This window comes from Microtus ochrogaster (assembly GCF_000317375.1).
Source record: "Microtus ochrogaster isolate Prairie Vole_2 chromosome 14 unlocalized genomic scaffold, MicOch1.0 chr14_random_1, whole genome shotgun sequence".
NCBI lineage: Eukaryota > Metazoa > Chordata > Mammalia > Rodentia > Cricetidae > Microtus > Microtus ochrogaster.
Window position 1 is genome coordinate 19,222,042 of NW_004949096.1, and position 13,751 is coordinate 19,235,792.

The 13,751-nt window shown below is 37.5% G+C and overlaps 1 protein-coding gene across 3 annotated transcripts in view; it reads right to left on the reverse strand.

Moving 5' to 3' along the window:
• The window catches only part of Ckap5 (cytoskeleton associated protein 5), a 97,114-nt gene that overhangs the window by 57,995 nt on the left and 25,368 nt on the right, over positions 1-13,751 (reverse strand). For all 3 annotated transcript variants that reach the window (XM_026787679.1, XM_005364158.2, XM_026787680.1), the window contains exons 3-7: positions 10,534-10,727; positions 7,394-7,600; positions 2,284-2,455; positions 1,291-1,423; positions 160-260 (exon numbers count right to left, since the gene is read on the reverse strand). In XM_026787679.1, coding sequence (XP_026643480.1) covers positions 160-260; positions 1,291-1,423; positions 2,284-2,455; positions 7,394-7,600; positions 10,534-10,727 — 807 coding nt within the window. The remainder of the gene's footprint in view (positions 1-159; positions 261-1,290; positions 1,424-2,283; positions 2,456-7,393; positions 7,601-10,533; positions 10,728-13,751) is intronic.

The window sequence follows — 13,751 nt, forward strand, 5'->3', positions numbered from 1 at the left end:
AGGCTCCAAAGCCACAGAGAAACCCTGTCTCGAAAAACCAAAAAAAAAAAAAAAAAGAAGTGGGGAGGTATACCAAGCAAGGGCTCAGAAGAACATTCTCTAATTTTACCTAAGTTATTATTTAAAAAAATAAAATAAAGAAATTTAAGCATTACTTACAATTTTGTCATAAAAGTCTTTGGGAAGTTTGGAAAGGATCTCTACTGCTTCCAAAAGCTCATAAGCATCTATCTGTGGTGCCTCATCACCATCATCACCATCTTTGAAGAGAAAACAAAATAGAACTTAAAAACTTTTTTTTTTTGAGATGGGTAAATGACTCAGTGGGCAAAAGCATTTGCTGTATCAGCTTGATGACCTGAGCCAGACTCAGTCCTACAAGCACCTGTAATCTCAGCACCTAGGGAGATGGAAGGCTGAGATACGAGAAGCTCATGGGCCACTTGCCTGGCTGAAGAGACTGAGCCTTAAAACCAGGTAGGCTGCTGGCTCAGCAGTTTAGAGTGCTTGCTGCTTTTGCTGGGGACCCAAGTTCAGTTCCCTACACCCACAGTGGGTAGATCATAATTGACTTTAAGTTCCATTTCATAAAATCTGACAACTATTTCTGGTACCAACACACATGTGGCATATACTCTCAGGGACAGACAGACAGACAGACAGACAGACACACACACACACACACACCAAAAACTAAAGTAATTTAAAAATAGTAACTTTTTTAAAAAAAGTGGAAAGGTGAAGACCAACAACTGAAGGTTGTCTTCTAGCCTCTATTCATGTACTGTCATATGAGTACCCACCCGCGCCCCTGCTCTCGCTCTCGCGCTCACGCTCTCTCTCTCTCTGACAGACAGACACACACACACATACCAAAATAAAATAGTCTTATTTACCAGTTACCTTTTCATAATCTCTGATAAGTTTTTTAAAATTTATTTCATACATATGACTGTTTTGCCTGAATAGATGTCGGTGCACTATGTGCATACGTGCATGCAGTGCCCAAGGAGGACAAGAGAGGGTTAGATTCCCTGGAAATGGAAGTATAGATGGGTTGAGTCACCATGGGAGTGATGGGAATCAAACCTGGGTCCTCTCAAAGAGCAGTAAATGCTCTTGCCACTGGCTGATCCATCTCATCTCCCACGATGAAATTGTTATAGAAAAGAGACTAGAGTTATTCAGTAACTAAAAGCGGTTCTCTAAGAGATGCCTAGTGAATATGATTTGTTGTGGCAGCAATAATTCTCACTCATTCTCATAGAGACTGTGTTAAAACTGTCTCACCTCCCTCTGCATCTCCGCCAGCCGACTGCTGCTGTTCCAGTTTAGCTTCTAGTTCTTGTTGGGAACGGAGAAACCGACTTGGTTTAGGAGCACCCGTTGGCAGCTTGACCCATTCTTCTTCTAATTCTTTCAACTGCAAGCATTAACAAAATATCTTAACGTTTTTAAATTTATATCCCACTGTTAGAGAACATAATGCTTGTACTCTTACTGATATATTAGAACTCACTTGCTGTTTACAAGGTACTAATAGGGAAACTAATAAAAGACAAATAGAAGCTGTATTTTGTAGCATAAGTCAAATCAACTGACATTACCATACTGAAGATTTATGTTTAAGCACTAAAAATAAAAATCTTTTTAAGAAAAATTTCTTTTTTACGTATGAGTGTTTTGCCTTCAAGCATGCAAGTGTACTTCTTTGTGTGTCTGGTGAGTGCAGAGGCCAGAAGGTCACCTGGAACTAGAGTCACAAAGAATTTTAAACAGCTATGCAGGGGCTAACTCTGGAAGAGCTGCAAATGCCCTTAACCTCTGAAACATCTCCTTAGCTCCCCAAATCTATTATTTTAAAACACTATCACTAGTTTACAAATTCGAATATGCTATATTATCAAAAGAGCTCAAAAACTAACTATGTGATAGAACTTTTTCATCCAGATACAGGAGCCCTGCTCCTCCACATAACCATACAGGGATCTTCTAAACTGCTATAGGCTAATGCTAGTAGACTGGGGTCCAAGGGCAGAAATGTTTCATAACACCTGAATAAAACAAAACCTAGTTTTGTTTAATATGCACAAGACTCAGGACTTGCTCCCTAGCAGAGAGACAGAGAAATAGACAGTAACAGCAAAAGTCTATGCTCAGGAATTTAACTTATTTAAATCTTAAAAATAAAAAATAAGTATGTGTAAGGATAGAATATTAACAATTACAAAGTATCTCTATATTACCCTTATGCAAAAATGACCAAAGAAATCTGTGCCTTACCTGGACAGAATTTATATTTTGTAATGGGTGTCTCAGGGCATCTCGAATCCATCGATAAATCTCTACAGCAATTAGTTTGGCTTCATCCCGTACAGCCTTGTCTCGAGATTCAAACAGTTTTGGCAATACTTTAATAATTGGCTTAAGTAAGATGATTTTGGAACCAAATTCACTGCAAGTGAAAAATTTGGGGAAAAACTGTCAACATGTCATGTTTCATTGAGCATGTATAGCTCCAAATCATATATGGCACCCACTGTGGTGACAAACACCTGCAGTCCCAGCTCAGGAGGTAGAGAAAGGGTCTCTGTGAGTTCAAGGCCAGCCTGGTCTATATGGTGAGTTCTAAGACAGCCAGGGTTATATAAAGAGATCCTGTCTCAAAACAAATCAATCACATATTAATAGGTTAAATTATCCTTAAGGTAACAAATGGGATTCACAGCCATCCATCCATCCGTCCGTCCGTCCGTCCGTCCGTCCGTCCATCCGTCCATCCATCCATCTATCCATCCATATCTACATATACAAAGAATATTTAGCTATCATTCTTAAGATTATTTAGTGTCTAAAGCAAAAAATAATATTAACATTTTTCAAATCAATTTTCTAATAACCAAAGATAGGCTTGAGTTATAGCAATGAATATATCTCATTTCTGACTTTTCAACTAACATAATGTACCTCTGTAGTGGTTTGAATGAGAATGGCCAAACAGAAAGTGTGTCACTGGGGGTGGGCTTTGACACCAGGTTCCCTCCACAAATCTCTCTCCATGCCTGCCCTGCTCCCCATCATGAAGATCATGGACTCATCATTTAAAAATATAAGCAAGCTCCCATTTAATGCTTTCTTTTAGAAGTTGATTTGGTCATGGTGTCTCTTCACAATAACAGCAAACTAAAACAACCCTGTATCCATTTAACTCTTTCTTCTCCCCACCCCTTGGGAAATGTTTGCATTCTGACTTTTGACCAATATTAGTGTTGAGATTGAGTGTTGCTAGCCTCAAACTCATGATCTTCCCATCTCAGCTTCCAAATGCTATGACTACAGATGTATACCAACATACTCAGTTCTAATATTAGCTTTCTGGTTTTTTCTGTGTGCTTGTTTTTTTCTTTTTCATTTTTGGTTTATCAAGACAGGGCTTCTCTATGTAATAGCCCTAGCAGTAACTCCCTCTGTAGACCAGGCCAGCCTTGAACTCACAGCCATTCACCTGCCTCTCGCTCCCAAATACTGCAATTAAAGATGTGTGCCACCATCACCCGGCCTGATCTTATTCTTAACACTTATGAATAGCAAATTCTGGAACAGGAAGGATTCAGTTATAAAATATTGAATTTCAGAATGAGTAATAGGATTCAAATATATTTGGGTCTTTCACTTATTTAGTTTTAAGAAAGATTCTCACTCTGAAGCCTAGGGCACTTTTGGTGATTCTCCTGTCATAGCATCCCAAGTGCTAAGACTTCATGTGATAGTACCTACTATAATTAGTTAAAATATACTATTAACTTGTATGTAATATATCTCACTTTCACAAATGTAATAAAATTGCTCAGCAATATATATTACAGCATACTACAGATTAAAATGTTAAATTCTTTCCCCAGAAAGTGATTTTCAAAAAGGTATCATCATATAGAAGTAAGAGACTTGGTCAGTCGTCCTCATCAGCGTAGACCATGAAACCCAACATGAACAAGTTCAATACAATCGCCATATACAAGTTGCCCATGAATGCTTCAGCATTGCCAGGGCATAAATGCCAATGTCATCATTATTTAGATAGCATAACAGGAAAATAAATAGATCTCTAAGATTTTCTCTAAAATGGACTTTAAAAATCATGTGTGGTGGGTCACACCTGTAATCACATATTAATAGGAAAAATCAAGAATCTGAGGCCAGCTTGGGCTACATAGAAATTTCTAGGCCAGTTTGGACTAAACAGTGAGACTGTTTCAAAGTAGAGAACAAAATGAACAAAATAAAAAGTACTCTTTCAGATCTATTTTATTTTTATGTGTATGAGTGTTTTGCCTGCATGTATAATTTATACCATGTGTGTGTTTAATGCCTAAGGATATGAGAAGAGTGTCAGATTTCCTAGGACTGGAATTATGGATATCTGTAAGATACCATGTCGGTGCTGGGAACTGAACCTAGTCATCTGCACGAGAACCAAGTTCTCTTCACCGCTGAGCTATTTCTCCAGCCCCACACCCACAAATAAAGGAACACAATTACTTCATATTATTAGAAAAATAACATTTTTATCTTAGTTTAGCTGACCTACAAGACTAAAGGACAGATGAGAAATTATAGTGCTCTTAAATCACTTTTTTTTTTTGAGAATTATTTAACTTGGTGCCTGAAGAACTAATACTCAAGATCTTTTACATATTCCTCAAGTACAGACAACAAAAGGCAGATGCTTTCTTACATTACTATTTCTGGATGGGAATGTATGTCAGTGGTAAAACATTTGTCTAACATGTGACATTCTGGATAAAATTCCCAGTACTAGTGATAAACAAATGAACAAAAGAAATACATTGTAATGGTTTCATCTAATGCATTTTTGTTTCTCTATCATGACCCATTTTTAAAAGATAGAATAAAAGAGATGAAGCACGTCCACATGGAAAATAGATACATGAACAAAACAAAACCTAATTTTGATAGTAAACAAAAAAGTTAGGCATCTTAGCACACACCTGTAATTTTAGTACTTGAGAGGGAGGAGGAGGAGGAGGATCATGGTCATCCTCAGCTACATAGCAAGTTTCAGGCAAGCAGGAGCTACCTGAGTCCTTGATCAAAAACACTAAAAATGAAAGAAAAAATGAAAGTTTAAAAGTAAAAAAAAAAAAAAAAAAAAAAAAAAGGTCTCTATAAGCCTGTTGTAGGAGCCGGGAGGTAGAGCATACACCTTTAATCCCAGCACTTGGGAGGCAGGGCAGGTGGATCTCTGTGAGTTCGAGGCTAGCCTAGTCTAGAGAGCCAGTTTCAGGACAGACTCCAAAGCTACAGAGAAACCTGTCTCAACCGCAACCCCCCCCACAAAAAAAAAAGAACCCAAAACAGAACAAAAAACAAAAACCTGTTGTAGGGATGACAGAATGGTTTTTTTGCCTCCTAAAGCTGTCACTAATGATAGCTCTAGGAGGCCATGGCACCTTGAAACAAGCAGTGTCGTCTTCACATTCTGAAACACTTTAGGGAAAAAACCCACAACAATTACAAAGGTAGACTACAGCTCATCACCATCAATAAGAAGGCTAGAGTATGCTTTTCTAGGACATGGGAGTTCCCAGATTTCTTTTCCCTAGACACTGAAAATAATAATGACTATACAATACTGCAAATAATGATTATATAAAGGATATAAACAGAACTTACTTTCCTATCCTTATTCTCCTAGTCAGTGTAAAGGTAAAATTACTATAGTATATACGTATATAAAACAGAAATTCTTAATTTAAAAGCAGTATAATATACATAGTACACATACATACATACAGATAAAACACATAAAAGATTAGAACAAAAAATCTAGTGGTATAAGCAGAGTCTGCAAATTCATTAAATTTCTTATTCTACTTTTTTTTTTTTAAAAAAAAAAGCATTTATTTATTATGCATACAATGTTCTTTTGGCACATACAGCTCTCATTATAGATGGTTGTGAGCAACCATGTGGTTGCTGGGAATTGAACTCAGGACCTCTGGAAGAACAGCCAGTGCTCTTAACCTCTGAGCCATTTCTACAGCCCTTTTTTTTTAAAAAAGAAAAAAAAAAAAAGAAAGAAAGAACACTTTATTGAGCACACAATTGAGGGCAGGCTGGCAATATCTAGAGTAGTTAGTGCTTGTGGCTTAATTTGATAACTTTCTAAAATGGCAAAAATGAGACAATTATTTACACATTCTGCCAAGTATGGTGATTTATGCTTGTAATCTTGGCACTTCAGAGACAGAGGTAGAAGAGATGCCATGAGTCTAAGACCATCTTGGGCTAAGGGGAGAGACCCTGTCTTGAAAGCAAAACGAAGACAAAAGTCAAAACTCCACATGTTTACTATATATAGCACAAAAGAATGGATATAAAGAAACTTTTACTGGGATGTAAAAGTAAGATGTGCCAGTGGGTTTAAAGCATTTGCCTGACCTGAAAATTGACTCCTTAAAAGTTGTCCCTGATGCCCTGGCACTCTTGTGACGCACTCCCGGTCATGCATTGTATACACATGCATTAATAAATATAATTTAACTTAAAAAAGGAAATTTTTATCACACAAAAATCTAGATAAAATCAATCAAAAGAGAACATAAGTCAAGGAAAGTTAAACAAAATTCAAGAATGCAGATACTTTCATATAAAATAAACATGTTAAGACAACTGTCTCAAAGATGTGAGTCATAAACCAAATTAAAAGTATTGCCAAGGAACGATCTTCATCCTGAGAATTCATTAGTACACTTTCTAAAGTAGCTAACATTGGACAATAATTGGAGACAGGATATGAGACTGAAGAATTGCCTAGATTTGAGATGTAACTAAATGATACTCCTCCTACTGAAGAAGAGGAGGACCTAAGTCTACTTAATCAGAATTACTGATATACCAAAGTCAGAACACTCTACCAAATCTTAGCCACTCATCTCTGAAAGGGCAGTAAATGTATAAAGAAATTCAGTGTTCAGTAAGAATTCTAGGACTGAACACAGAGCATATATAAGTTATTATTATTTTTATATCAGATCGACTGTAGAACAATTTATTTTTGATGTTTACCAAAAAGGCCTCAAACAAAGGTTTGCCCCACACACCCATACAAATATGTCTTTATAGCTAACTTAAGTTTATTCTAGAAGCTAGTAAGAGAAAACTGCTTAAAAATATTAGGAATGCTTTTCTACAAAAAAGACAATTCTCAAATAAGACGGCAATGTTCCCTGCTCACTTTCAGTGGGAAGGAATTTAGAGCAAATAACCTAACAACATGCCTGAAGGATGAAATTACAAGTTCAACAGTCCCCATTTCTGTTTATATCTGGAGCTCAAATTCAGTCGGCATATTAAAAGAACTAAAACTTACCTTAAGGCTTTCCTTAGTGTTTCTGTACAGGCCACTATGATCTTGGGGTTCTTATTATCCAGGCCCTTTAAGAGCTCTTCTTGTACAGACTCTCCTTTTTCAATCTCTATGTACATGAGGCAAATCTCTATGCCCAACTCCTTGGCTTTGGCTTTAGGTTGGTTGAAGACTTTACTTACAACACCTGATACAACTTCTCCAGTGGTTCTGTAAATGCCACACACAAGGATGTTTAAATAAAAAGAGATAAACTGTAAATAATTCACAAAAGACATACCTCACTATAATTTCATTTTGTAAGTGTAGAAAATTCAATTAAAAACTTTCCTTAAGCCAGGCGGTGGTGGCGCACGCCTTTAATCCCAGCACTTGGGAGGCAGAGGCAGGCGGATCTCTGTGAGTTCAAGACCAGCCTGGTCTACAGAGCTGGTTCCAGGACAGGCTCCAAAGCTACAGAGAAACCCTGTCTCGAAAAACCAAAAAAAAAAAAAAACCAAAAAAAAAAAACCAAAAAACTTTCCTTAAATACTCCTTACAATCTTGTTTGTTTTTGTTTTTTGACACAGGGTTTTGTTTTTTGACATAGGGTTTTGTTTTTTTTTTGACACAGTAACAACTCTGGCTGTCCTGGAACTCACTTTGTAGACCAGGTTGGCCTTGAACTTACAGAGATCCATCTACTTGTGCCTCCTGAGTGCTGGGATTAAAAGCCTAAGCCATGACTGCCTAGCCATTTCTTGCAACCTTATGATACAGAGAAACTACATCTATCCTTACAGACCTTCTTTAGAGTGTGTGTACAGCCTGTCTTACATGAGGTTATACAAACATACACATACACATACAGAATTACGTCAGAGGCTGTGGGAGTTGCAGCAGGTGACAACTAGTGTTCAGATGTCAATCCCCCAGAGGAATGGTTCTCTGATAGAGGAAAATCCCATCTGGGAAAGGCCTGTGGGACCATCAACTCTGGAAACTGTTGCTTCTGTCTGTAATCTCACATGTACAAAAGCAGCTACAGTGTCTCCCCAATACCTACACTGTAGTGTATAATTGCATATGATGCGATATGTAATCTCATGATTGCATCTCAATCTTATGGGCACATATATCTGTGGGTGGTCAGGAAGATGACTTCTCATTAAGCTGTATAATTTTGATGTATAGAATATATACTATGATATGCTTCATAACTAAATCTATTGTCCCAAGAGAAATGTAAAGACACTTAAAAGACTGCTTTGTTCTATTTACTCAAACTACACACAATTAGTTCATTTTTTATCTCAGAGAAAGTTCAAACTAGAATGAATGTTTATGTAAATGGACCGTAAGTTAAAAATTTTATAGATATGCACACAGTCAGAGTTGCAGATATCTAACCAAGATTATTAACAGAAAGCAACCTAAAAAATCATGCCAATTCTTTGTGTGCCTAGTCTGGCTGGTAAAGACCTATGTCTTGCAGCTTGTCTCATCAGGCACTATGCCCCGGGCCTCTGGTCAGTATTAAACTAGAAACCTTGAAACCTTGTGTGGTAAATGCCTCTGTCCTTATTGTTTCCCCAAGGACTGTGCTATGACCAATGAGATGTAATTCTTATAACTTTTTTCTTATTGCCTCAAGCCTCCTGTAAAAAAAGAAATGTATTTAAGCTAGGTGAACAAAGAAGCAAGAGAGAACTGAAACAGAAAAATGAATGGACTAATGAGAATTAGAAGACAGTTATAGCAAGGGAATTAGAGCTGCAGAATAATAAAAGAAAATGACCCTCATATCATGTATTTGAGTCTTTACTACTCAGACAGAAAACTCTTAAGTTCAATTTTGCTACACTGTGGAGGTTTTTTTGACCCCTGGGGGGGTAACACTGAAAGCTGGTCTTTTGGGCTAGTAACAGGATTATAGAATGCTTGCTTTTTCAAATACTGACGCTATTTTAGACATTTTTAAGACAATTTATTTACACAATGGGGGAACATATCTTTAATAAGGAAAGACTCCTCAACTTCTTAGCAGAACACTGTAGTAACTTTACTGCAGTGAATGCCTTGTAATTACATAATTCTCAGAGCAAGAGGAACAAAACAGGTTAGGGCTACAGGGAGCATGTCAAAAAAGCAGTTTCTAATATGAAAAGAAAAATGAAATATAAAAGTGATCATTTTATTATTGTTGGTTCTCATTAACCAAACTGTCAAACTCCTCAAACTGACGACGCTCACTAGCATGGTTTTTGAAGTAAACACATCTTTTTTGTATAATTAAAGGTCTCAACAGTTTGTATATAGAAGTTCTTTCTCACTGATAACATAAAGACTAGGTAGTATAGAAAAGTGAATGAGTGGAAGCCATCCACATCTAAAGTCAAATAGGCCAGGAACCACAGAGTAGAGGTCACTGCCCCAAGAGACAGAAGATCTTGAAGGGGAAAGCAAAATTGTAAAAAAACAAACAAAAAAAACCCTAGTAAGTTTGTTTTTTTAACTAATTATTTTAATATTTATTTTTTATTATGTGCATTGTTGTTTTGCCTGCATGTATGTCTGTGTGAGGGTGTCAGATCTACAGAATTACAGATAGTTGTGAGCTGCCATGTGGGTAATAGGAAGAGCAGTTAGTGCTTTTAGACACTGAGCCACCTCTCCAGTTCAGTGACTCTTAAGTTTCAAGAGAAGTTTTCCATAATGCCCACTGTCTTCAGTGAGGCTCTGACACGTCCTTAACAATGACCTCACATTAACTACTTCTAAAAGTTACTAAGGTTACTTCAAGTTTTGAAAACTCCTCATCTAAAAATTTCAAGAGGACAATCAGGGGCAGCTGGATGTCTCAGCATGTGAAGATACCTGCTGTTAAGCCTGCGGACCTAAGTTCGATCTCTGGTACTCACATAGTGGTCAATGAAAGAACTCATTCCCACAAGTTGTCCTCTGGTGTCCACATGTACCCAAACACATGGAAATAAACATTTATTCTACTTTAGAGACTTCATGTACTATTTAGACTAATTAAAGACACAGAAAGACTACTAGAATATTTTAAAACTATAGTAGAGGCTCTACAATACACAACCATTTATCTATGTAGCACTAAACAGAGATGTTTACAGAATATTAAGAAAGAAACTACTTACTTTCCTGCAACATGGGCATTTTCAACATAGACAAGTGCAGCTTCTAGTCCTTTCAACTGAACCACTGCGTTGGAATCAGTGACAAATTTTTTGATTAATCCTAAGTATTTGGACCATTCAGGGCTTTTTTCATCCTTTATTTTCTGGAAGATCTTCAGGGCCTCTTCATATCCACTTAATCTTGCTTTCCAGAGCTAAAAGAAAATTAGCATTTTGAAACAGGGTTATTGAGAGTATTCAGTGATAATCTGGAGAAGTAAAAGAATATTCCACACCAGAAAATTTGAACAAGATACCCCTTTTTCTTAAAAAAGAAAGGAGTTAAAGAAGTTGAGAAAAGGGGGCTGGAGAGATGGCTCAGTGGTTAAGAGCATTGCCTGCTCTTCCAAAGTTTCTGAGTTCAATTCCCAGCAACCACATGGTGGCTCACAACCATCTGTAATGGGGTCTGGTGCCCTCTTCTGGCCTGCAGGCATACATACAGACAGAATATTGTGTACATAATAAATAAATAAATAAACATAAAAAAAAAAGAAATTCAGAAAATTTTCAAGAAAAGAGTAGTAAATAAACAATTTGTTTTGGTTTTGGTTTTTGAAACAGGGTTTCTCTCTGGAACTCACTATGTCACCATGCCCAGCTTCAATATCCTTAAGAATGTTTTCCCAAGGCTATCTAAGAATCTACAGCAGCCCAGAGAGGAGGCTCAGTGAGCAAGGACACTTGTTGTACAAGTCTGGTGACCTTAGTTTGATTCCTGCGTTCATCTCACAATAAACAGAGAACCTTTTCAATGTTCTCCCCTGAGTTCCATATATGTGGTGCAGACACATTTTTTTTTTTTAATTTAAAGATAAAGTGCAGCCAGGTAATGGTGGTGCATGCCTTTAATCCCAGCAATTGGGAGGCAGAAGCAGGAGGGTATCTGTGAGTTTGAGGCCAGTCTGGTCTACAAAAGTCCAGGACAGCCAGGACTGTTGCACAAAGAAACCTCATTTTGGGAAAAAAAGAAAAGAAAAAAAATAAAATAAAATACAACCCTCAAGTCATTACAAATGTTTCTCAATTTATATTTGAGTATTATTACTATTAAAAGACATGATAACTGAAAGATCAGAAACCACCCTGATGGAACTGCCCACTTTCCAGTATGTGAGGTCTTGTCTATGTGATGATTAGTCAGCTTCACACTGTCAAGCTTTAGTCAACAACTTGCTATTTAGTTACTTAATTTCAGATACCTCTATTGAGGATTTATATTATTATTAATTTACTTAACAGGTATTTAATAGATAAAAACTAATACCACCTCAATGTGTGGAGTTTACATTCCATCAGGAGAGAAAGAAAACAGCAATCTGTTATGGTTTGACTATGAAATCTCTATCATAGGCTTGTGAGTTGAATACTGGGAACCCAGATAATATGGCTATTTTGGGAGGTTATGAAAACTTAACAGGAGCTAGCTGAAGGACATGTCCCTCGAGGTTTATTCTGGGAGTGCTATGCCTTGCCCTGGCCCCTTTGCATCTATTCTCATTCTCTGCTTTGTAACTGCTATGAGGTAAGAAGCTCCTCTACTATATCTTCCTCCTGCCATGATGCTCTGCCCAAGTAAATGTGGCTAGGAACCACAGATAGAGTCCTTTGAAAATAAATTTTTCTTTATGTTTTTCTCTCAAATTTTATAATCCCTTAAAAGTAACATAAAATCATACAAATAAACTTAATTGGCAATGTTAAGTTCTACAAAGAAAAAGGGACATGGCAATATGAAAATATGTAGAATAAAAGCCTCATTTTTTCTTGGCATTAAAAAGTTTACCCAGGGCCGGGTGGTGGTGGTACAGACCTTGGGAGGCAGAGGCAAGTGAATCTCTGAGGAGTTCGAGGCCAGCTTTGTCTACAGAACAAATTCCAGGACAACCAGACTACACAGAAAAACCCTGCCTTTCCCACATACACCCCCACACAAAATTTTTTAGACAAGGTTTCCCTACACTGGTAAGGCTATCCTTGAACTCACAAACCTTTTTTTTTTGTTTGTTTGTTTTTTGTTTTTCGAGACAGGGTTTCTCTGTAGCTTTGAAGCCTGTCCTGGAACTAGCTCTGTAGACCAGGCTGGTCTCGAACTCACAGAGATCCGCCTGCCTCTGCCTCCTGAGTGCTGGGATTAAAGGCGTGCGCCACCATCGCCCGGCCGAACTCACAAACCTTTTATTTCTTTTTCTTTTCTTTCTTGTTTTTCTAAACTGTTTTTGAGACAGGGTGTTACTATTTAACTCTGGATGGCCTGGATCTCACTATATAGCTCAGATTAGTCTGGAACTCACAGACATCCATCTGCCTCTGATGAGGTTAAAGGTGTGAGTCAGGCAGACCTCTATAAATTCAAGGTGTGGTGGCACGTGTCTTTAATCCCAAGGCTTGGAAGGCAGAGGCAATCAGATCTCTGTGAGTTCAAGGTCTGGTAGCACACACATTTAATCCCAGCACTTGGGAGACAGAGGCAGGCAGAGCTCTGTGAGTTCCAGGACAAAGATACACAGAAACCCTGTCTCAAAAATGCCAAAAAGTAAAAATAAAAGAAACAAAGGTTAAAATAAAGTCACGTAAAGATGAAAAATACAGAGTCTTGATACTATATATGATTATGTTGTCTTTGAATTGCTTGACAACTGAGGAAGGAGAAATAGCTGCTAAAAGACATTTAAATATAAATGTTAACTGGATTAATAAAACATAAATATTATGTAAATGCCTTGACTTCAAAATTGAAGTCAAAAGATATGTTACTTTGGAGAAGAGGTTTTGCGTTTGTTTCCACAGAAAATAAGAGGCTGTGGATTCATTCTGAGTTAAGAAAAATCAGGTTTTCCAAAGCCACAGAGAAACCCTGTCTCGAAAAAAACAAACAAACAAAAAAAAAAAAACAAACAAAAAAAAAAGAAAGAAAAATCAGGTTTGATCAAGGAAGACTACCTGAGAAATCTCTGGTAGGAACAGATGGCCCAGATGTCTGAGTTCTACATCCAGAACAGATTCAAGACTGCTCCCTGAGATGATTAAGCTTCACAGGATACTACAGTCAGGACTTGATCATAATTCTAAATTTTCTTTAGGTCCCCATAAGATTATCAGCATCCGCTGGGCGATGGTGGCGCACGCCTTTAATCCCAGCACTCGGGAGGCAGAGGCAGGCGGATCTCTGTGAGTTC